Source organism: Cherax quadricarinatus, chromosome 93 (assembly GCF_038502225.1).
Source record: "Cherax quadricarinatus isolate ZL_2023a chromosome 93, ASM3850222v1, whole genome shotgun sequence".
Lineage (NCBI taxonomy): Eukaryota > Metazoa > Arthropoda > Malacostraca > Decapoda > Parastacidae > Cherax > Cherax quadricarinatus.
Window position 1 is genome coordinate 864,877 of NC_091384.1, and position 24,509 is coordinate 889,385.

The 24,509-nt window shown below is 37.8% G+C and overlaps 2 protein-coding genes across 5 annotated transcripts in view; both read right to left on the reverse strand.

The window, feature by feature from the left end:
- Positions 1 to 2,659, reverse strand: part of LOC128703416 (uncharacterized) — a 21,509-nt gene extending 18,850 nt beyond the window's left edge. Inside the window, exon 1 of the mRNA XM_070104696.1 lies at positions 2,191 to 2,659. The gene's annotated coding sequence lies outside the window, so the exon portion shown is untranslated. The remainder of the gene's footprint in view (positions 1 to 2,190) is intronic.
- Positions 2,660 to 5,909: 3,250 nt separating this feature from the next.
- The window catches only part of Pi4KIIalpha (phosphatidylinositol 4-kinase II alpha), a 70,062-nt gene continuing 51,462 nt past the window's right edge, over positions 5,910 to 24,509 (reverse strand). For all 4 annotated transcript variants that reach the window (XM_053798073.2, XM_053798071.2, XM_053798072.2 and 1 more), the window contains 6 exons: positions 21,356 to 21,556; positions 19,750 to 19,908; positions 17,479 to 17,673; positions 16,894 to 17,121; positions 14,976 to 15,115; positions 5,910 to 13,665 (listed from right to left, as the gene is read on the reverse strand). In XM_053798073.2, coding sequence (XP_053654048.1) covers positions 13,566 to 13,665; positions 14,976 to 15,115; positions 16,894 to 17,121; positions 17,479 to 17,673; positions 19,750 to 19,908; positions 21,356 to 21,556 — 1,023 coding nt within the window. In that variant the 3' untranslated portion in view covers positions 5,910 to 13,565. The remainder of the gene's footprint in view (positions 13,666 to 14,975; positions 15,116 to 16,893; positions 17,122 to 17,478; positions 17,674 to 19,749; positions 19,909 to 21,355; positions 21,557 to 24,509) is intronic.

The following is a 24,509-nucleotide window of genomic DNA, read 5'->3' on the forward strand; positions in this document are numbered from 1 at the left end:
AAACATCTCATATTTGTTAATTTATGTGTTTATATGTTATGTAGCATGTTTATTATATTTTTAAAAAATCATAGATGGATTAAGCAAAATGTCTATATTAACGTTTTATACACATTTAATGCGCCTCAGTGATTATTGTTATTATCATTATTAATATAGTGTCTTCAAGACCAATTATACTCTGAGTGGCTCTGAGACAGGCAAGCAGACAGAAAGACAGACACACAGGTACACAGAAAGACACACACAGGTAGAGACAGACACACAGGTAGACAGAAAGACGGAAGACACACACAGGTAGACAGAGACAGACACACAGACAGAAAGACACACAGGTAGACAGAAAGACAGACACAGGTAGACACACACAGGTAGACAAAGACAGACACACAGGTAGACAGAAAGACACAGGTAGACAGAAAGACACACAGGTAGACAGAAAGACACAGGTAGACAGATACACAGGTAGAAAGACACAAACAGGTAGACAGAAAGACACACAAGTAGACAGACACACAGGTAGACAGAAAGACACACACAGGTAGACAGACACAGGTAGACAAAGACAGACACACAGGTAGACAGAAAGACACACACACAGGTAGACAAACAGACACACAGAGATACACAGATATACAGGCAGACAGATAGACAGGTTTATGTGCAACAGTGAAAACAAATAGAGAGTTCGAGAGTAAGAGCCTTTCTTGCCACAATCTCCAGTGCAAGATTCAGACTTCATCTTAGGGGCCATGGTGAAATTTACTGTCCAGTTAGTACAGTTAATACAGTATGATGCTGCTGATAGTGCAGGGTTACTCAAACTGATGCTGCCTGAATGACGCATTGCCCCCGCAAGTATTGTCAAATATTGTACAGTGGTTTGCATCAGCCGGCCCAGAGCAGCTGCCAGATGCACGGTCGTAAGTCGAGTGGACGTATGTCGAGCAGGTCGTAAGTCGGATGGTAGGTGTATTTTAGTGCCAGGAATATCAACATTGTTTATTTTTGGTATTTTTTAATTTTATGTAAATTTGGCCAAATTACTGACATCTGTGCACTTTTTAGGGCAGTTGAAATAGTTAAATGGGTAGTTTTTGGTGCTCAGTTGACAGAAGTGAAATGTATATATGTTGGTAGAATTACCGACAATATGTAAAGTAAAAGGACACAAGTGCAGCTAATGTGACATTTTATTGTGGCAACATTTCGCTCTTCAGGAGTTTTGTAAAGCCGTAATGACTTGACAAAGCTCCTGGAGAGCAAAACTTGCCACAATAAAATGTCATATTAGCTGCACTTGTGTCCTTTTACTTTACAGAAGTGAAATGGCTAAGAATCTGTTCAAATGGATCAGTGGAATTGGTTTAAAATAGGACTTAAAGTAGGTGAAATTATTGATGCTGAAATTGATGTGAGACATCTAACTTATTTATTTATTTTAACATGTTGGCCGTCTCTCACCAAGGTGGGGTGACTCGAAAAAGAAACACTTTAACCATCATTCTATCACTGAAATGCCAGAGGTATGCATATACGTACATCAGTTCAGATGCCCCTCCAAACAGCAAATATCCAGACCCTCCCTTCAGAGCACAAGCACTGTACTTCCCACCTCTAGGACTCAAGCCCAACTAACCGGTTTCCCTGAATCCTTTCACAAAATGTTACTTTGATCACACTCCAACAGCTCATCAAGTCAAAAAAGCCATTTACCTCCACTCCTATCTAACACACTCATACCTGCATCCTGGATGTCCAAGCCCCCTCATAGACAATATGTACCTCCTTTACCCCCTCCCTCCAACCTTTCCTAGGATGACCCCTACCCTTCCTTTTCTCCATTACAGATTTATACACACACCAAGTCATCTTATTTTGTTCCATCCTTTCTAAATGTCCAGACCACCTCAACAACAGATTTCAAATTTTCTGCGTAGTATTTAACAACATATTGCCCTCAGACATTACATCTCCATTACCTCCAGTCTCCTCTTCACTGTAATTCTCAAAACTTATCCCTGACATCCATATAAGTTTGTTGGTATCACTATACCCTGGACACTATGGAGTCTGATTAAAACCCATTGTAACTTCTGCAACCCTGTGTTTTGCAGCTCCGCTCAGAGGATGAGCTGCAGGTGCATAGTATACTATCTTCTCTGGCAGCATAATGTAAGCAAAAGTCACCTGAAAGAGATGGCCTAGGGTGTAGGGTGTTTCGACGACACTACCAGGAAGAGCAGCACCATAGAGTAGCTAGCAGAGTGACAGCCACCTGTGTGGACACTGCACTAAACTTCGCTTTAGAGCCTTGGCCAGGCTGGCTATAACGTCATCACAACACCTGCTCATAAAGCACACATGCAGCTTACCTAATTGATTGAGAGTAAATTAGCCTATTGAGGGTAATTCAGTGATGGTAATGAAGTCATGAATAAGTTTGCTGCCTTGTGTTGTAATCATCAAAAGTCACCAGTATATTATTATTATTATTATAATCAAGGGGGAAGCGCTAAACCCGGAGGATTATACAGCACCTGGGGGGGGGGATGTGGAAGGCATTCAGGCTTAATTCGGGGAACTGGAGCACAGATCCAATTCCCTAAATCAAGAGCCCCTCACCAACATCAAGGAACCTTCCTTGAGGGGAGTCACCAGTATAAAATACAGTGGAACCTCAAAGATCGAACTGCTCCCAACACAACCAATTATGTAAGTGTATTTTTGTAAGTGCTTTTATAAGTGTATTTTTGAGGGTCTGTAATGGACTAACCTAATTTACCTTATTCCTCATGGGAATAAATTCATTCGGTAAAGGCACTCAAACAGCCTTCTGGACCAAAGAAAGTTCGATATTTGAGGTTCCACTGTACATCTTGAGTTTGGCAAAGTCAAGGCATTATGGCAGTTAAAGGTGTATTCTCTGGTTTAGCTGTTCTTTTTTACATTCTTTCTTACAGGTTTAATACTTTCTCGTAAGTATAATATAAATATTGAGCCAAGTATAGTCAGCAGAGTTCTGGGGTCACAGGAGTTATCAGGGAAAGAGTTGTTGTGTTGCATTTTGTGTTATATTATATTTTGGTGTGTTGTGTATCCTATTATGTTTAGTTGTGTTGTTCTGTATTGTGCTTTATTGTAGTGTATTGTATTTTTAACAAACTGGCCATCTTCCACCAAGGTAGGGTGACCCAAAATGGAAACATTCCCATCACTCCTGTAGTCACTCCTGCTGTCTTATCAGAAGTGCAGACATCACATTTCAAATGATCCTTTAAACTATAGCATCCATACCCTTAATTCAGAGTGCAGGCAATGTACTTCCCACCTCCAGGACTCAAGTCTGATTAATCAGTTTGCCTGAATCACTTCATGAATGTTGCCTTACCTATGCTCTGACAGTATATCAAGCCATAAAGAAAAACCACTTGCCTCCAATCCAGTCAAATACCCTCACACAGACTCCTGCCCCTAGCACTCAAAATCTCCTTTGCCCTCCTTCATCCAGCCTACCCTAGGATGACTCCTACCCCCTCCTTTGTACCACAGCTTTTTACACTCTTTGATAATCGTATCCTACTCCATCTCTAAATCCCCAAACTCCTAAATAACTCTTCTAAATTATATCTTCTGTTACCCCACATTGTGTTGTATATTTATTGCCTATAGTATCATGTCCAAGCTAGATTTCTGTAAGAATAATGAAAGTTAGATTAATGTTTAATGAATCTCTAAGTGCAGTGTCATCAAGGTGTTTGTCTAGGGACTTAGAATAGTGATTAAATATTATGTTTTTGGTACTTTCATATGGCTAGCTGGATAGTATTAAGTTTCGTCCTGATGTATATTTTTTTATAGAGATCATAGAGCAAATTCAGTTCAGAATCATTATTAACATTCACAAACTATGCTCCACTTGAATACCTATCATTTAATTATTTCAACACTTCTGTCAAATAACATTTGTCTCTCACATGGAGACCTACTCTGCTGTACCTGTATTTACTCTCATCTTTGTCTCTCTGTAAATGCTCTAAACCATGAACATTATCAAAAGTCACTTGGGCTGTTTGGGTTTTATTAGTACCTCTCATAATGTTTACCTGGAGAGTTCCAGGGGTCAACGCCCCCGTGGCCCAGTCTGTGACCAAGCCTCATGGTGGATCAGGGCCTTATCAACCAGGCTGTTACTGCTGGCTGCACGCAATCCAATGTACGAGCCACAGCCCGGCTGGTCAGGTACCAACTTTAGGTGCTTGTCCAGTGCCTGCTTGAAGACAGCCAGGGGTCTATTAGTAATCCCCCTTATGTATGCTGGGAGGCAGTTGAACAATCTTGGGCCCCTGACACTTATTGTCTTGTCTCTTAATGTGCTAGTGACACCCCTGCTTTTTATTGGGGGGATGTTGCATCGTCTGCCGAGTCTTTTGCTTTACTGCCATCTAATGTGGCTCTTTGTGTACGTAATCCAACCCCCAGTACTGAGTAATGTAGGCTGTTATATCTTTGGCCAATTTTATGAAGAACTGGTTTGCTGTGTTCAATGTATCTCTGTATTCCCATTTGTATTTCTTTGATTTTTTTCTATCAGTGATATATCTCCTAATTTTTTTTTAATACTTTTTTTGGCCTCTTTGATATGTACAGTAGTTCTATATTGTTGTCTTTTCTACATATGGAACTTTGGGTAACTTATATACTAACATTGTCAGGCGAGTAATATTTTGCACATTTCTAGGTGAATTATTGTTATTACAGTCAGAACTAAGAGCTAAACCCACAACGGTCATACAGCGCTGTTTTCTGGGTGAAAACATTGTGCTCTTTATCAAGGCAATGCATTCTCTTTCTCAGCATATTAAACCACTTTTTGATATGTAGGGGTTTACACCTAATTCCATAGTTGCTAATTCCACAGGCATAGTACCATGCATTTTACCTTATCTTCTTAAAGCTTGTTTACTGCAAAGTTTTCTGGGACTTTTTGTCTATCCTGCACTGCATATATATATTGAATTTTGTCTCTCATGTTGTTTCCTGTGTTCTGACATTATGCCTCAGTCTCATCTGAACCCTGAGGTGGCACCAGAATTTCTAAACCAGGAGCTTTGGGGTAGCTACCTGGTTGGAAGGGAGGGAGGGCAAAGAGACTTAGTTTTGAAACTAGCATTCGGGGGAGCTGAAGCAGAATACTGCATTATTGTAATAATTGTATAAACAATGTCAGCACATTTGTGGACAAGTATTAGACAGACCAGTTGGACAGTTATTGGACAAGTGATGTAATTTGTGTACTCTGGAACATCGGCAAAAATCGAACATTTCTACTACTGAGCCTAATTTCAAGCTATTTTCATTCCTGAAACCAATCAAAATTGTCTCTATTTCTGTAATATGTCTTCCATTCTATCAAATGAGACCAAGAAACCGAGAATACAAACATAAAAACCATACATAAATGCACCGCAAAGTTGCTGTTTTAAATAAAAAAGTTGCCGTTTTTTTTTTTTCTCATTATGCACTGCATGCTGCAGGATTTTTTATTTTCATGATGCACACCTACCACTAACACAGTCTTTCATATCTACTCCCAAATTTACCACTCACAGCTTATCTGAGAGAGCTGAGCTTATTGTGAAGAACTACGGGACCGCCCTGGGCTTCAAAGCCGTAGAACAATGGGACCGACCTCAAAAGGTTTAATGTTTGTAGGTAAACCATCATAGCAAGTGCTACGCTTACTAGGGTCATGCAGCCCCACTAGTATAGTCCAAGAAATCAATGAAGACTTTAGTTTCCATTGTGGAAAAAGGGAATGAAAAATGGTTTTAGGGGCACATATTTTGTTTGTTTAAGCAAAGCCTTCAAATTAGAAATTCATCAATAAGGTATATAAAAAAAAACAGTTTAAACAAATGGTAAGACTATGTATATTTATAAGGAAGCTTTAACATATAGTAATAAAGAGATAAATAGGATTAAGCATAACATTTTTGCATTGACTGTTTATAAACTGTTGACTGAGGGCATATAAAGTGTTAGATGTGGTAACAGTTCACATTTTTATCATTCAGAAAAGATATGGTGACACTTTCAAGGCATGTAATGTGCCTTTAGTAGATACAAACTTTCCAAAATTTTCTGGAAAAATTACCAGTTTAATATATAAGAAAAAAAAGTCCATCCTTAAAAAATACTATTACATTTCAAAATACAGATATAATTTGGCAAAGCCCCAACAACTTCATAATAGTAACCCCAAGATCACAATAAGCATATACAATATGTAGACAGAATTATATATAATATGAAGGCACCATCCTAAACATACATCATTCTCACAGTAACTCATTTACAAAAGAGAAAATTAACACAACTGGCAGCTGAAGAGGCACTATTGTCAACTACTGTACTTCACTACTATGAACATTGGTCAAAACAATTAGTCTGAAGAATAAAAGTAACAATACTGTGGCTGGGACAGTTCACAACTAATCCACAATTTGGAGATAACTCTATACAGCATTTTGGACCATCCTGGAACATTATTGAGCTGCAACAAATACAGAAGGGGAAAATGCTGAATTTTTCGTCTAGTTTCCTCTTCTAATTGCAGGTTAGTTATAAACCAGTTGGAAACTTATGTACCTCTGCTAGCAAATGCATATTTATCACTTTCTTTTAATATATACAGCTGACACAGCTGGAAGAGGAGCAGATAGTTAGAATAACATTAATGGGAATCACCAGGAATATGTATCTAGGCTGGAACAAAGTTCTATGTACATGTAGAAAAAATATAATAATGTATATTACTATAAGCTTCAGTATTAACCCTGCTGTAAAGTAAAGCAAGACTTTGTAGCCAAATATTGGAAAATACTATTGTAACCTCAGAGAATGAGGCATCAGAAAGCCTTGAATTAAAAAAAAATTACTTGTGAAAATCAATTAGTTTAATCATGCTAAAGGAGAAACAGTTAATGAAAAAATAAATTACATTTTAATGATGCACTGTCCAAGTAAATGTTAAACTGTTTTGTATGTAAATAAGGCACAATATGCAGTTTGTGGCACTTAATTACAAAAATGTTTCACCCCTGGCAGACAAAACATTTTCTCAATAAATTACCATAAATTGCAAGTGTTTTATCCACATACTTGTCAGTATATTCTCCCTCTGATACATGTATGCTAAACTGTCTGACTAGACTTTCAACTTTTCATAAGATAGCCTTCATGCAAGGCTAGCCCTGTGTGTTTAACAATTATACTTATTATATTTTTTCATAAAAAAAAAAAGTATAGTAACTATAATTACTTTGCTTTAATGTTGCAGCATTTCACAATATATAAAATTGAGGTATTCTTTCCTGTGAAAGTATGTTTACTTGTTTACATACAAACTCACTACAGTGCTGTAATGTGCTGAAGAAAAAACTAAAAAAAAAAGACTCATTTTTTAATAAGTACAGTAGACCGTTGTTTAACAAGGTAGTTACATTCATGAAAATGCCGTGTTAGACAAACTGAAGAACTTATGGGAAAAATAGGGTTACGTTCCTAGGAGCCCCCAAAAAGCCAAACATTTTTTTTAGACCTCCAGATCTTACAAAATAAAAGTGAATACAGTGGACCCCCGTTTTACGATCAGCTCCCAATGCGACCAATTATGTAAGTGTATTTATGTAAGTGCATTTGTATGTGTATGTTTGGGGGTCTGAAATGGACTAATCTAATTCACAATATTCCTTATGGGAACAAATTCGGTCAGTACTGGCACCTGAACATACTTCTGGAATGAAATAATATCATAACCCGGGGGTCCACTGTATATAATTGTAGTGCATTATTGTGATATATTACTGCTTATGACTACAAATGCAATAGAAATAATAGTATTTCTTACCTTAAATTGTGGGTAATGGTTTGTGTGGATGATTGTGAAGAGAGTGGATATGGATGGTGTGGCCCTACTGGGCTGAGGTGGATGGTTGTTGGTTGTCGGCAGAAGTGGATGGTAGAGGTTCTGGTACTGAAGTCGATGGTTGTATTGGAGTGTACATAAATTCTTTAATGGATCTCTGGGATCTTTTACTCTGCAGTACACTATACAGCTGATGGTAGGCATCATCAGCTTGTCTAGATCCCGTTTCAAAGCACTGCTTCTAGATTTGTCAGGGTCCTCTTCAGTGAAAAAGTTTCTAACTTTATTATTAAAGTAAAATGGAACTGCTCACACAACTGCTGCAATGTTAACTGTTTTTCTTCAGGTTCTTCTTCATCTTCTTCTGTTATCTCCCTCCCTTGTATCTGTGCATCGAGCTTTGCTAACATTTCCTCTGGACCCCTGTCTTCATCATCATCTTCTAAGACCTCATTCACATCTTCAAAACCATCACCTGGTAATCTCCTTGTTGGGAGGGTATTGTGGGAAGTGGGGGATGGCAATAGGTCTCCTGCACTGACACAATGGTGTAACCCACAGACCATCCTGCCCAGCGGGCGACCAGGTGCTCAATATTTTTCCCCCTCACGCAACCATGTTTAAACTAATTTTACGAAGTATTAAACAAAAATGTGCCGCAATTCTTCAATCGTGCTATAACATAAACATGAAAGACAAAATCATGTTAAACGACGGTCTACTGTATTATAGTAGTATGGATTCAGAAAAAATGAGCAATCTTTAAAAGGTCATAAGATGCTTTGATAAGTAATAATAATAGTTACGTCATGCCTATTATGCTTAGTCAAACAAACTGCACGTTTAACAGATATTCAGTTTTTTTTTTTTATGAACTGACTCTCATTCACATGGATTTACACAATCTAACAGCTTTTAATTTTGAACCAAAACTTACTATGTAAGCTGACCCAAGCATGCTAAATTTACTTAAAAAGTTTATATAACTTAATTCCAACATACCTAAGCACAGCCTAAATTTAGTTACAGCAACAATATTTAACATCAATATACTAAATATCACGATTTCTGGGGTTATAACAAAAATAAACACTTGCTTTTTTGACAAAAGTGGCATTGTCAAGTTTGGCTTTAAAAAGCACAACAGATATGGCATAGCTATTTAAAAGGATAAGAGCAGCAAGTACTGAACCCAGAAAGCTCCACACAAAAAAAAAAAAAAATCTTTTTTCTGAAATTCCTGTAGTAGTGACATGAAATCGTAATATCATAATTGCAAACAAACCACAGTGAGTCATTAAACACCAGGCCAATGCACAAGCCACTGGGCCAGCTAGCTACAATATTCCTAGTTAGATGACTCTTATTGTAATCAGCTGGCTCACTGGCTTATGCACTGGCCTAGCATTTTACAACTCACTTGCCATGGGCTCTAATCCCACCCATACAGTGTTTTTTTCCCTCCTGTAGTAGTGCATTACTGTTTTCTATTTCTATTAAATTATATATGCAAATTAACCCAGAATTTTGTTCAGACTGTTAATACAGCCTCTCCTCACTTAACGATGGGGTTCCATTCCTAAGAGTAGGTTGGTAAGCGAACTGATCGTTATGCGAGGAGCATACTGGACTGGTAGTAGGTTTATGTCAACCATCTTTAGATATTTTTTTAGTGTCACCTTTGCACCATTTAGTGTACTGTATGTAATAAACAGAATAGAGGAAATCAGCTCTAATATATATTACTTAGGTATGCATACTGGTTGGAAAGCTGGTCATAAGTCTGAGTGGTTGGTAAATGAATACATCGTTAAGTGAGGAGAGGCTGTACCTTGCTATAACAGATCACATATTTGGTTATGTTATGCTTTTCTTTTTTATTATAATAGTAATAATGTTATGCTTTAAATTTAGTCATTTTTAATACATGTACTAACAATGCCTACTAGTAAGCATGCATCAGTTATTTAGTTATACAGTACTGTATGACAACATTTTACATCCTAGATTGTATGATAACGCAACATTTTTAAGTATTTAAAGTCAAACATATTATCCGACACAAAGTGCATAACCAAAGACTGCATGCTACTCAACTTAACCCTGAAAGTACCAACGTGAATTTGCACTACTGCATGAAGTACCGATGACTCGAATTCGTGACATACACATACCATCTTCAAAGTTGGCGCAAGAAGTACAAGCAGCCTACACAAAGAATGAATGTGTGCCATAGGTGTGTAATACCAAGAAAATACCCAGTCTGCCATGTGTATTGTGGGAATCACATGTTGCTCTGTCTTTGCTTACCATGAATTGCCTCTGTGCTAAGAACATGACCAGTGCTTGTTAATAGTGTATAGATCTAATAGAACTTTGCAAACAACAAATATAAATGAAACTATATATTTTTAATGTATACAAGTTTTGAAGCACTGTTTTTATATGTAAATAATTGATAATTAAAGTTCTATTCAATATTACAAACATTTAAGAAAAAGTTGAAAAATCACTATTTACATTATTATATATCAAACAGCAGGACCTAATATTGCCATACTGAGTGCCAAAAATGCCAATTTTGCAAATGCATCCCTTCAAGGAAGGTTCCTTGATGTTGGTGAGGGGCTCTTGATTTAGGGAATTGTATCTGTGCTCCAGTTTCCCAAATTAAGCCTGAATGCCTTCCACATCCCCCCCCCCCCTCTGGCGCTGTATAATCCTCCGGGTTTAGCGCTTCCCCCTTGATTATAATAATAATAATAATTTGCAAATGCATAATTATGTAAGTACTGCTTGCAATTTCAGCTCTGCTATATTACCACCAGAAAAATAATCTAATTTCGGAAGAAATTTTTTTTTTCCAAAATTTAGTTTTTTATTTTTAGTCCTGCAGCACTTCAAGGGTTAACACGTTAATTTAAACCAAAACACGTCTTCACTTCCAATATAGAAGATAATGATGATATATTCTGTGGTGAAACCATTTCCAGATAATGCTTCACAGTATTACCTCAAGTATGTTATTTATTAATTATAATAAATAGTAACCTAACCCACGTGTTTCTATGTATTCTCTCTGTTAAGTCTTCCATCATCTTTGAGCAATTATTGTTCCATTACCCAAAATTAATATTTTGAAGATTATATTTGACAAGCTTCCAAATAAATGCTGCCTCTAACAAGATGCAAAAAAAACATCAGAGTAGATCAAAAGATAATATAAAATTCCATAGCCTGATACAGTAAATTATAATACATCATAGTATATTGATAGTGTCACAATAGAAGAGCATAACTGGACTTGGTTATCCTGCCATAGCATTCAGTCACTGCTTTACAGAATACAGTGGACCCCCGCTTAACGATCACCTCCAAATGCGACCAATTATGTAAGTGTATTTATGTAAGTGCGTTTGTACGTGTATGTTTGGGGGTCTGAAATGGACTAATCTACTTCACAATATTCCTTATGGGAAAAAATTCGGTCAGTACTGGCACCTGAACATACTACTGGAATGAAAAAAGTTCGTTAACCGGGGGTCCACTGTACATCTCTAACTTGTAGGGTGTTAAACATTAGGTACCAATACTCTGGAAAACTCAACAACCTATCAAAATTGAGGTTTGAGCCATGTCTACTGTCCCTCGACAGCAGTATTGCATTTAGTAGCTGCTTTTGACACATTTACAAAAATGCGTTGAGTGAACCACTCAATTCCTGATGACACTCCAAAGCACCATCAGGAGTTTGTAAGGTTGTTCACTGTAGTTTTATAGTCTAATTTGGTCCATCATCTGCAATGCTCTATGATATATGCAAATGCCTAAAAAGGGCCAATTCAAAGCATACATATTCATAACACAATTAAAAATTCACATTATCACATACTGTACAAGGAAAGTTAGAACTGAAGGTACCTTATACACACATTTGTTACTTGGTACTCTCATTCAGCAAAGGAAATATTTCATGCATGCAATGCACACTTCATTCCAACTTATTCCAGATTCAATAAGAAATTGAAAAATATAATAACTACACATACTTTTAATTCCTGCTTTGGTCACATACTATTACTTTCAAAGTCTTCCATGAAACTTGTTGAAAATATGGTGACAATCTCCAAAAGGAAAGCATGTCCTAGACTCTGAAACACCACAGAAAAAGGGAAGTAAAATGCTTGTTAATAGTGGAACTGGGTGTAATTGTGGCTTTTCTTCCAAGTTATCACAGAGTATTATAAAGGGTTGGTATTACCCTTGTGCTGTTCCAGCATCCAGGACAAAAAAAAAAAAAAAAAAAAAAAAAGCTGCAAAAATGTGTTGCGACAATTGGCTAACACAGTGGCACGTTTACCAACATTAGTGGCAATTACTTTCCATGACCTAAGATCAGAACTAAATTTTTTATCCAGTTCTGCTTCATTTATTTTAAACTTGTGTCCACACACCTTGGATTTATGTAAAAAATATATAGCCTAATTCACTCAATGTGAGTAAATCAAATAGTGAAAACTCTGTTAAGACTGACTGGCCCAGCAGTGGCACTACCTTTGGAAACACCAAATTTGCCTTTGGCATTAATCTGCTAGTATAAAAGCTAGCAACAAAAGTACCTTCTCCAAGGCTAAGTGTGCACTCGTGTAATTACCCATTTGTAATTAGCAATACGAGTTTGCCAGGGTTGAGCACCAGTTCCTGGCCAAACCTCGTAGCTTTCGATTAACATGCAAATGTACATACAAGCATGCACAGAGATGCAAACTTTTATTGGATTTCTCTTCCCCCTTCTGTCCCCATTTCCTTTTGGAGACAAGAAAAAAAAAAAAAAAAAAATACCCAGACTCAGGAATTATGGTAATACAAAAAAGAGGATAGTGCCCATAGATAATTTGATTTCTTTCAGTGACTAACTACGCTATTTTTTTTTTTCTTGAAAATGACTTATAAAAAACAGTAAAGTACAGCCATATCATGGCCTCTTCCCTACTCATACTGCACAAGCAAGTTCTACACTACAAAGGTATCTGATATATAAATCAATGACTAAATCAAAAGAAACAAAACTGAAAACCTTTATTTAACAATAAGAATGCAGCTTAAGAATGATAGAGATAAATCAATGAACATTTTTTGATAGATCAAGAATGAGAAAGCACTCTTATGGATTGTTTTAAAGTGCAGCCTCCAACCCACTGTCTCAAAAGTAAGGTCAAGGCTTAATGTTAAGTATTCAAATTTTGTATAGAGTAGAACCTGGATCACTTTTACCATGAAAGTCACATTATATGAGATTTCAAGCATTGTGCATTTTCATGACCAATACCTTTCATTTTCCTCATTTGGCAATCCTGATTTAAGTGTAAAAATGTACATATATTATTTATTGTAAAATTCAGCTTTATATGCAGTGATTACCCCCCATTCTTATACATGATCAAGGCTCTTGAGTACATTTTATAATTTAATACCAGTAAGACACTTTTCTGTACATGTAAATACTTTTTAAACAAACCCACACTATCAAAAGAGTATAATGATAGCTAACCGAACCATGTTTAAGAACCTGTCAAAATATATAAAGAGCTGATTCAGCAGTGTCATGGGAGAAAAATTATACTGTCATTTTCCCTCAGCACCATGAGAAGAACGGACTTTTTTCTTGGAATGACTGTGTGAATGTGTCGCTGAAGGATCGAAAGCGGGCAGTTGTACCAACTCTCCCTTTTGACCTGTGAAAAGAATAAGAGTTGTTATTTAATTTTATAAGAAATTACTGCATCTATGAAGTACAGTACTGATAAGTTATATTTAATAAAATATTATAATTAAATCACTTCTTTCTTTATCCTCCCCATCTCTCTTTAAAATTAGTAATGTATACAGGAGAAGGGGTTACTGGCCCCTTGCTCTTGTCATCTTAGTCACCTCTTACTACACACATGGCTTACGGAGGAAGAATTCTGTTCCACCTCCCCATGGAGATAAGAGGGAATAATAGGAAGAAAACAGAAGAAAACCCAGAGGGGTGTGTGTGTGTGTGTGTGTGTATATACATATATACATGTATTCTTTTCTTCTTTCAAAGCACAGGCCATATCCCACCGAGGCAAGGTGGCCCAAAAGGAAAAATGAAAGTTTATCCTTTTAAATTTAGTAATATATACAGGAGAAGGGGTTACTAGCCTCTTGCTCCCTGCATTTTAGCTGCCTCTTATGACACACATGGCTTACAGAGGAAGAAGTCTGTTCCACTTCCCCATGGAGATAAGAAGATATAATAGTAAGAAAACAGAAAAAACCAAGAGGGTTTTCTTCTGTTATCTTACTAATTTCTTCTTTCCAAGGCGTTGTTTACAAACGCCTTGGACTTACAACGGATTCTCTGACCAGTATGCATACCTAAATAATGTATATTAGAGCCAATTTCCTCTATTCTGTTTATTACAATATACAGTACACTACTGTATAAACATTTAAAAATATACCAGAAATGTTATAAATGGTACAAAGGTGACAAAACAATATCAAAGATGGTTGACACAAACCCACTACCATTATAGTATGCTCCTCAATTAGCAACGAAATCACTGACCAACGTGGTCTTAAGAATGGAACTCCGTCGTTAAGTGAGGAGAGGCTGTATATACGTATATGCTTGTACATGCATGTGTGGTGTGACCTAAGTGTAAATAGAAGTAGCAAGACATACCTGAAATCTTGCATGTTTATGAACCAGCCCCAATATACTCCTACTAAATAGGTTCTTGGTCCTGGGAATCACCACCCCCACAACCTAATCTCTGACCAAAAATCTTATTGTAAAAGAAATACATTATTACAGGAATAATAAAGGAAGAAATATCTAGGAAAGTAAAGTACATATTGAATGTAAGTAGATATGGTCATTGTCCATATTCTCATAGATATTCTTTCTAAAATATTAATAATGCATTTAGCCTACACCTCAATGAAGTTAAAAGATTATTTAATATTTTATACATCTGTAATTCTAGTATGTACTGAAATATTAGTTACTTACCTTTCAACTATGACAGCAGGCATCTGAACCAACTGCACGGGACTCTTGGCATCTCTAAGGGCTTGGGTCAAGTTTAGAATCTGTCCACGCATTACAGACATTTGGCGTTCAAAAATGTGACGATCAAATCCCTTGTCAGTCTGTTAAAGAGTAAATATCTATGTAAATGTTTCCCTATAAAATAAATACTAAATATGCATAACACCCAAGGTGCTGTTGGAGTGTGAGCCAGGTACCATTTAAGAAGGCATTCCAGGAAACCTGTTAGTCGAACTTCGAATTCTGGATGTGGGAAGTGCAATTCCTGTATTGCATTTGAAGCGAGGTGAGGATGCTGTAGTTCAAGGGGCCATCTGAACTGTGACATCAGCATGCTTCTGGCAAGACAGTGATTGAACGAGTAATAGCGACTATGTTTCCTCTCTTTTTTTGGGGGGTGGGGGGGAATGGGGGGGTCACCCTGCTTTGGTAGGAGGCTGATGCTGTTAAAAAATGCTTAACAATTCCAAGAACCTAACCGTACTGTTCTACCATTATAACTAATTAACCACGTAACATGTGGGCTTCACTATTTTTAGAATATAAAAAACAAAAATATGGAGAAACAGGTTTCCTGTACAGTATGTATAGACAGCTTGTGTTTCCTTCTTTGGGTTATGTGACAAAAGGCTATGGCATTTTTAACGCACATTGGCCCTCTCCCACTAAGATAGGGTGATCTAAAAAGGAAGAAACTTTCACTATCATACATTTAATCACCATCTTACCAGAAGTATGCTGACATCACAACTTGAATGACTCCCCAAAATGCAACACCCCAACCCCTCCTTCAGAATACAGGCACTGTACTTCCCACCTCCTAGACTCGAAGTCTAGCCAACCAGTTTCCCTGAATCCCTTTATAAATGTTACTTTCCTCATAAATAAAATCATAAAAACCACTTGCCTCCACTCACTCCTATTTCTGGACTCACTAGTGCTTCTGAACATCTGTAATATTGGGGGCTTCACAGTACTTATTGTTATGCTTTATCTATTTTTCTGTTACTTTTGCTAATATGACGAATACAGTGGACCCCCGCATAACGATTACCTCCGAATGCGACCAATTATGTTAGTGTATTTATGTAAGTGCGTTTGTATGTGTATGTTTGGGGGTCTGAAATGGACTAATCTACTTCACAATATTCCTTATGGGAATAAATTCGGTCAGTACTGGCACCTGAACATACTTCTGGAGTGAAAAAATATCGTTAACCGGGGGTCCACTGTATTTTATCAAAAAATTATTTTGAATGGGGGATTTACATGTATTAAGTTAAACACAGACATTATGCATGTGTTATTAAATTAGTTTATTCTGATGATTTATAACTCCATTACCAAACTTTTCCTATAATTGGAATTAAATTTTACACTCTACATAACCCAACAGCACCAAAATACCTAAGATTTTTTAAGCAAAATCAGTGGTAACATGAAGACAAATAATCACAAATGGCTTCTTCTAGGATAGTGAGTATATTAAGCCAACAATGTCCATTCTAGTTCCTGGAAATTTCTTCTGACGTAATGTGTAGTATCAGGTCTATAAAGTTTCCCTTAGTGTTCTCATATGTGTTATGTATAAAAGGTACAGCCTCGCTTACTCTAATGTTCTAACATGTAATGTATATGAGGTACACAACTCTCCTAGTGTTCTCTTTTAAATTATTCTTAAAATATGTGTGTGTATCAGCTACACACTGCTTCACTCAGTGTTCTCGCATTATTACGTACACAGCTCTTGAACTAGTGTTCTCACGTGTAATTAAGCATATCAGGTACACAGCCTCGCCTACCAATTTTCTGAAATTCAAAATAGCTATCTGTGAAGAAACAGTAACAATCTGCAAAAGGCTTACTATTTCAGTCTCACCTGAAACAACTTATACATATCATCACAAAGCTCTTGGACAAAATTCATGTCTGACAGCAATGGAAGGACAAGATCTCGGGTTTCATTACTGAAGGAAATTTTGGCCCAAGGAAGCCAAGCCCAATGGTAAGGGTAGGCTCGCCATGAATCAGGATGCTTGAATGGAAAGGCGAGGCCATTATCAATGGCAGCCACTTTGACTTCAGGAGGTTTCACCAGTGACCAGTCCTGAAAGTTAAGCAAAAAAATATTGAGAGAGAGAACATGCTAATACTGTACAGAAAACTTACAATGTGACTTCATGCAACTGTGTTGCAGCACAGTTGAAAAAATTCAATAAAACATATTATATTATGTGCCATAAAGCATTAAAGAATCATTTAATGCATAAAATATAGGAATGACAAGCTGCAGTTAAGTTCAATGCAAAATCTGAGTACAACACACCTTTATAATTTGGTGACATGGGTTGTCAGTGGACAACCCATGCCACCAACAGTTGATCAAAAGCTTACTGTATTATACATATTTGCATCGGAACACTTTATAATTTATGACATAATAAAATGGCTTTCAGCCTCTCACCTCACCCTCTCCTTCATCGGCTAGTTCTGGTTTGTCATATTTTATCAACCAGTTGTCATTACCGCGGTCTGTATTTCTGATTATGTAGTCCAAAATAACAAGGCGCTCAAATTGTAGCTGAAACTGTTTGCTGGTTGTTTCTCCTAGAGGCTCGGCTTCAAATCTCCGTAGCCAGTAATCAGCATCTTTGAAGCCCTGAAAACAAAACTCATACTTATGCTCAAACTAATTATGTATGCACGGATGTATACTGTGTACATGTATAATGTGTACATGCATGCACACATGAGCTTGCAGATACAAAGTCCGTACATGTATGTACATACATAGGAAGAAATTTTTTTTTTTTTATTAGCACACTGGCCGATTCCCACCAAGGCAGGGTGGCCCGAAAAAGAAAAACTTTCACCATCATTCACTCCATCACTGTCTTGCCAGAAGGGTGCTTTACACTACAGTTTTTAAACTGCAACATTAACACCCCTCCTTCAGAGTGCAGGCACTGTACTTCCCATCTCCAGGATTCAAGTCCGACCTACCGGTTTCCCTGAATCCCTTCATAAATGTTACTTTGCTCACACTCCAACAGCATGTCAAGTATTAAAAACCATTTGTCTCCATTCACTCCTATCAAACACGCTCACGCATGCCCACTGGAAGTCCAAGCCCCTCGCACACAAAACCTCCTTTACCCCCTCCCTCCAACCTTTCCTAGGCCGACCCCTACTCCGCCTTCCTTCCACTACAGACTGATACACTCTTGAAGTCATTCTGTTTCGCTCCATTCTCTCTACATGTCCGAACCACCTCAACAACCCTTCCTCAGCCCTCTGGACAACAGTTTTGGTAATCCCGCACCTCCTCCTAACTTCCAAACTACGAATTCTCTGCATTTTATTCACACCACACATTGCCCTCAGACATGACATCTCCACTGCCTCCAGCCTTCTCCTCGCTGCAACATTCATCACCCATGCTTCACACCCATATAAGAGCGTTGGTAAAACTATACTCTCATATATTCCCCTCTTTGCCTCCAAGGACAAAGTTCTTTGTCTCCACAGACTCCTAAGTGCACCACTCACCCTTTTCCCCTCATCAATTCTATGATTCACCTCATCTTTCATAGACCCATCCGCTGACACGTCCACTCCCAAATATCTGAATACATTCACCTCCTCCATACTCTCTCCCTCCAATCTGATATCCAATCTTTCATCACCTAATCTTTTTGTTATCCTCATAACCTTACTCTTTCCTGTATTCACTTTTAATTTTCTTCTTTTGCATACCCTACCAAATTCATCCACCAATCTCTGCAACTTCTCTTCAGAATCTCCCAAGAGCACAGTGTCATCAGCAAAGAGCAACTGTGACAACTCCCACTTTATGTGTGATTCTTTATCTTAACTCCACGCCTCTTGCCAAGACCCTCGCATTTACTTCTCTTACAACCCCATCTATAAATATATTAAACAACCACGGTGACATCACACATCCTTGTCTAAGGCCTACTTTTACTGGGAAATAATCTCCCTCTTTCCTACATACTCTAACTTGAGCCTCACTATCCTCGTAAAAACTCTTCACTGCTTTCAGTAACCTACTTCCTATACCATACACCTGCAACATCTGCCACATTGCCCCCCTATCCACCCTGTCATATGCCTTTTCCAATGGGAAGAAATCATTATAAAATGCATGATTACTAGTAAAAAAAATAAAAGGGAAATACCTGAGTGGTTTCACATTCACACTCAGCTCTAAGAGGCACTAATCTGAAATGCTCTACATAACCAGGGGTTTTCCATGTTCATGATTAAGTGGTTGATTTTGATCATACAATTGACTGGATGGCCTATGAATGTGTAATATAAAACAAATGGATAACTTAATTTGTTGGTATGCACCATGAAGTACTGATATGTCCAAGGCAGTGGAAGCATAAGCTCAGCAGAACAGTCACTCTACAAATCATTCATGCTCACTGAAAAATTTAAATATTTGCAGGTTTTCTTTGGTTTTAATTATTTACACTATTCTCTAACATTAAAACATCTACCTAACTTCAATACTTTTTTAATTATTACAGTCATAGGGAAGCATTGAATCTGTAGAATTCATACAATACCTGAAGATTGGAAGGTGATCAGGTTAGATCCAAAGATAGGGGAGGATAGCTCCAATATCTTGGATCAAAAGCCCTTCAACATCAAGGTACAGTACCTCCTCTCAAGAGTAAACCTTACTGTAACAACACAATTTACCCACCTCCACAAACACTTGGAATGATCCAACTTTTGGGGGAAGTCCAATTCTGTGGAAATGCCGACCTACTTTGGGAAATCTTTCAGAAACCAACTTTTTCGCTCTAGATTTCTCACGATCTATCCTTGTATAATTGAAAGTTTCACTGGCTAATTTCACGACCTGAAATGCACACAGGAAAGTTATATTAATGGTTAAATTCATACTGAAACAAATGATCATTTATAAAAATCCTAAACTTATAAAATTATACATCTGGAATGTTGTCGTGCTCAGATTTGCACACTGCCTACACTTTGTTTTTGTCTTCAGTACCATTCTTAGGGATCCAGTTCAAAAATATTCTAGCGAGCCACTTTGATGTGCCTTGGAAGTACAGCGGAACCTCGGTACTCGAACAGCTCCCTAATCGAACAATTCAATATGTGAACGCTTTGTTCGGTAAAAAAAAGAAAAAAAAAAAATCGCTCAGTAGTTGACCATTTGGTTGGCACTCGACCAAACAAACACGACCTGAGAGAACTTTGCTGCAAACCTTTTCGTGTTTCTTCACACATTTTGGTGTTTTTATATTATTTGTATAAATACGTCACCATGGGGCCTATGAAGATTAGTAATCATGGTCAACCAAAAAGAAAATTGGTTGGGAAAAATTCATTCGGTACTCGAATAGATCGGCATCTGAATAGCCTTCTAGAACAAATTAAGTTCAAGTACCGAGGTTCCAATAGCCTACACAACATGTACAATGGCTTACTAAAATTTTCTGGAAGAATAAGTCACAATACTATGGCTGAAACAATTTACAAATGTCACAATACCATGGCAGAAACAATTTACAAATAACCCAAAATTAGAGATTAATGTTTAAAAACTCAGCCCTAGACCATTATACATAGTCATGACTTAATGGTCTAGGATGGACCAAAATTTTACTGAATAAAAAACACTCATTAAAAATTAATATCTAATGAAGTGTTTCTCAGACAATTTAGTACATGGCCCATCAGTCATTTAAAGTTGACCAGGCTCATGGTCCTCATGGGGGCTGCAACCCACAGAAATGCTGCCCCCCTGTGCATATATACTTATCTAACACAGTGGAACTCGGTGTTCAAACGTACTGGACCTCAAACAAGCCGGAATGTTGAAAAAGTGCTTTAGAGTGACCTCTGACACTGACCTAACTCTCAAGAGACTTTTGGAAAAGTTAGTTTAACATCCTGCAGTGTGCAAGTCTGATAATTAAAGTCAGAGAAATACTGTTTCGGACATCAACCTTATTGCAGTTTGAACACCAATTAGGAACCTATTAAGTTCAAACACCGAGGTTCCACTACAGTTTTAAAGAGAGATGGGGATATTGTAGTTTAGAGGGTCATTTGAACTGTGATGTCAGCACACTTCTGGCAAGAGAGGATTTGAGTGAATGATGTTCATGTGAATGTTTTTTTTTTTTTTTTTTTTTTTTTTTTTTTTTTTTTTTGAGTCAGTCTACTTTGGTTGGAAACAGCCAATAAGAACAAAGTTTTAAGTTTATTAATGAAAAAAAAAAAACAGCCTCTATTATTCTACAAATGCCAAAACACCTCAGTACAGTATTACTTACCCTAGTTTTAGGAACAACATTGAGCTGTAACTTCTGATCAACAAGCGAGGCTCCAGCTTCTGACAAATATCCCTGGTTGGGAACGAGGCAAGAGCGACCAAAACAACAAGGACAGCATACTTTATGTAGCCACTTTGTCCACTTTGGATTAAGGCGACCATATGGTTCTTCATCTTTAGGCTTAAATACAGCAATGACTTTCTGTAAAGAAAAAATAATTTTCTACATTATCCAGTTTTTGAAACGTACCTGTATTTATGTCTTGCTTTTTAACAAAATGCAAATGACATACATCTGTTATTCATATTCATTACTATAAAAATGATAATGGGAGCCCTTTGATCGAACTTTGTATAGAAAGGGGTTTAGTTATAGGTAATACTACATATTTTAAGAAAAAGAGGATAAATAAGTATACAAGATATGATGTAGGGCGAAATGACAGTAGTTTGTTGGATTATGTATTGGTAGATAAAAGACTGTTGAGTAGACTTCAGGATGTACATGTTTATAGAGGGGCCACAGATATATCAGATCACTTTCTAGTTGTAGCTACACTGAGAGTAAAAGGTAGATGGGATACAAGGAGAATAGAAGCATCAGGGAAGAGAGAGGTGAAGGTTTATAAACTAAAAGAGGAGGCAGTTAGGGTAAGATATAAACAGCTATTGGAGGATAGATGGGCTAATGAGAGCATAGGCAATGGGGTCGAAGAGGTATGGGGTAGGTTTAAAAATGTAGTGTTAGAGTGTTCAGCAGAAGTTTGTGGTTACAGGAAAGTGGGCGCGGGAGGGAAGAGGAGCGATTGGTGGAATGATGATGTAAAGAGAGTAGTAAGGGAGAAAAAGTTAGCATATGAGAAGTTTTTATAAAGTAGAAGTGATGCAAGGAGGGAAGAGTATATGGAGAAAAAGAGAGAGGTTAAGAGAGTGGTGAAGCAATGTAAAAAGAGAGCAAATGAGAGAGTGGGTGAGATGTTATCAACAAATTTTGTTGAAAATAAGAAAAAGTTTTGGAGTGAGATTAACAAGTTAAGAAAGCCTAGAGAACAAATGAATTTGTCAGTTAAAAATAGGAGAGGAGAGTTATTAAATGGAGAGTTAGAGGTATTGGGAAGATGGAGGGAATATTTTGAGGAATTGTTAAATGTTGATGAAGATAGGGAAGCTGTGATTTCGTGTATACGGCAAGGAGGAATAACATCTTGTAGGAGTGAGGAAGAGCCAGTTGTGAGTGTGGGGGAAGTTCGTGAGGCAGTAGGTAAAATGAAAGGGGGTAAGGCAGCCGGGATTGATGGGATAAAGATAGAAATGCTAAAAGCAGGTGGGGATATAGTTTTGGAGTGGTTGGTGCAATTATTTAATAAATGTATGGAAGAGGGTAAGGTACCTAGGGATTGGCAGAGAGCATGCATAGTTCCTCTGTATAAAGGCAAAGAGGACAAAAGAGAGTGCAAAAATTATAGGGGGATAAGTCTGTTGAGTATACCTGGTAAAGTGTATGGTAGAGTTATTATTGAAAGAATTAAGAGTAAGACAGAGAATAGGATAGCAGATGAACAAGGAGGCTTTAGAAAAGGTAGGGGGTGTATGGACCAGGTGTTTACAGTGAAACATATAAGTGAACAGTATTTAGATAAGGCTAAACAGGTCTTTGTGGCATTTATGGATTTGGAAAAGGCATATGACAGGGTGGATAGGGGGGCAATGTGGCAGATGTTGCAGGTGTATGGTGTAGGAGGTAGATTACTGAAAGCAGTGAAGAGTTTTTACGAGGATAGTGAGGCTCAAGTTAGAGTATGTAGGAAAGAGGGAAATTATTTCCCAGTAAAAGTAGGCCTTAGACAAGGATGTGTGATGTCACCGTGGTTGTTTAATATATTTATAGACGGGGTTGTAAGAGAAGTAAATGCGAAGGTCTTGGCAAGAGGCATGGAGTTAAAAGATAAAGAATCACACATAAAGTGGGAGTTGTCACAGTTGCTCTTTGCTGATGACACTGTGCTCTTGAGAGATTCTGAAGAGAAGTAGCAGAGATTGGTGGATGAATTTGGTAGGGTGCGCAAAAGAAGAAAATTAAAGGTGAATACAGGAAAGAGCAAGGTTATGAGGATAACAAAAAGATTAGGTGATGAAAGATTGGATATCAGATTGGAGGGAGAGAGTATGGAGGAGGTGAATGTATTCAGATATTTGGGAGTGGACGTGTCAGCGGATGGGTCTATGAAAGATGAGGTGAATCATAGAATTGATGAGGGGGAAAGGGTGAGTGGTGCACTTAGGAGTCTGTGGAGACAAAGAACTTTGTCCTTGGAGGCAAAGAGGGGAATGTATGAGAGTATAGTTTTACCAACGCTCTTATATGGGTGTGAAGCATGGGTGATGAATGTTGCAGCAAGGAGAAGGCTGGAGGCAGTGGAGATGTCATGTCTGAGGGCAATGTGTGGTGTGAATATAATGCAGAGAATTCGTAGTTTGGAAGTTAAGAGGAGGTGCGGGATTACCAAAACTGTTGTCCAGAGGGCTGAGGAAGGGTTGTTGAGGTGGTTCGGACATGTAGAGAGAATGGAGCGAAACAGAATGACTTCAAGAGTGTATCAGTCTGTAGTGGAAGGAAGGTGGGGTAGGGGTCAGCCTAGGAAAGGTTGGAGGGAGGGGGTAAAGGAGGTTTTGTGTGCGAGGGGCTTGGACTTCCAGCAGGCATGCGTGAGCGTGTTTGATAGGAGTGAATGGAGACAAATGGTTTTTAATACTTGACGTGCTGTTGGAGTGTGAGCAAAGTAACATTTATGAAGGGGTTCAGGGAAACTGGCAGGCCGGACTTGAGTCCTGGAGATGGGAAGTATAGTGCCTGCACTCTGAAGGAGGGGTGTTAATGTTGCAGTTTAAAAACTGTAGTGTAAAGCACCCTTCTGGCAAGACAGTGATGGAGTGAATGATGGTGAAAGTTTTTCTTTTTCGGGCCACCCTGCCTTGGTGGGAATTGGCCAGTATGATAATAATAATAATAAAAAAAAAATTCTCACATTACAGTGGACCCCCGCTTTACGATCAGCTCCCAATGCGACCAATTATGTAAGTGTATTTATATAAGTGCGTTTGTACGTGTATGTTTGGGGGTCTGAAATGGACTATCTAATTCACAATATTCCTTA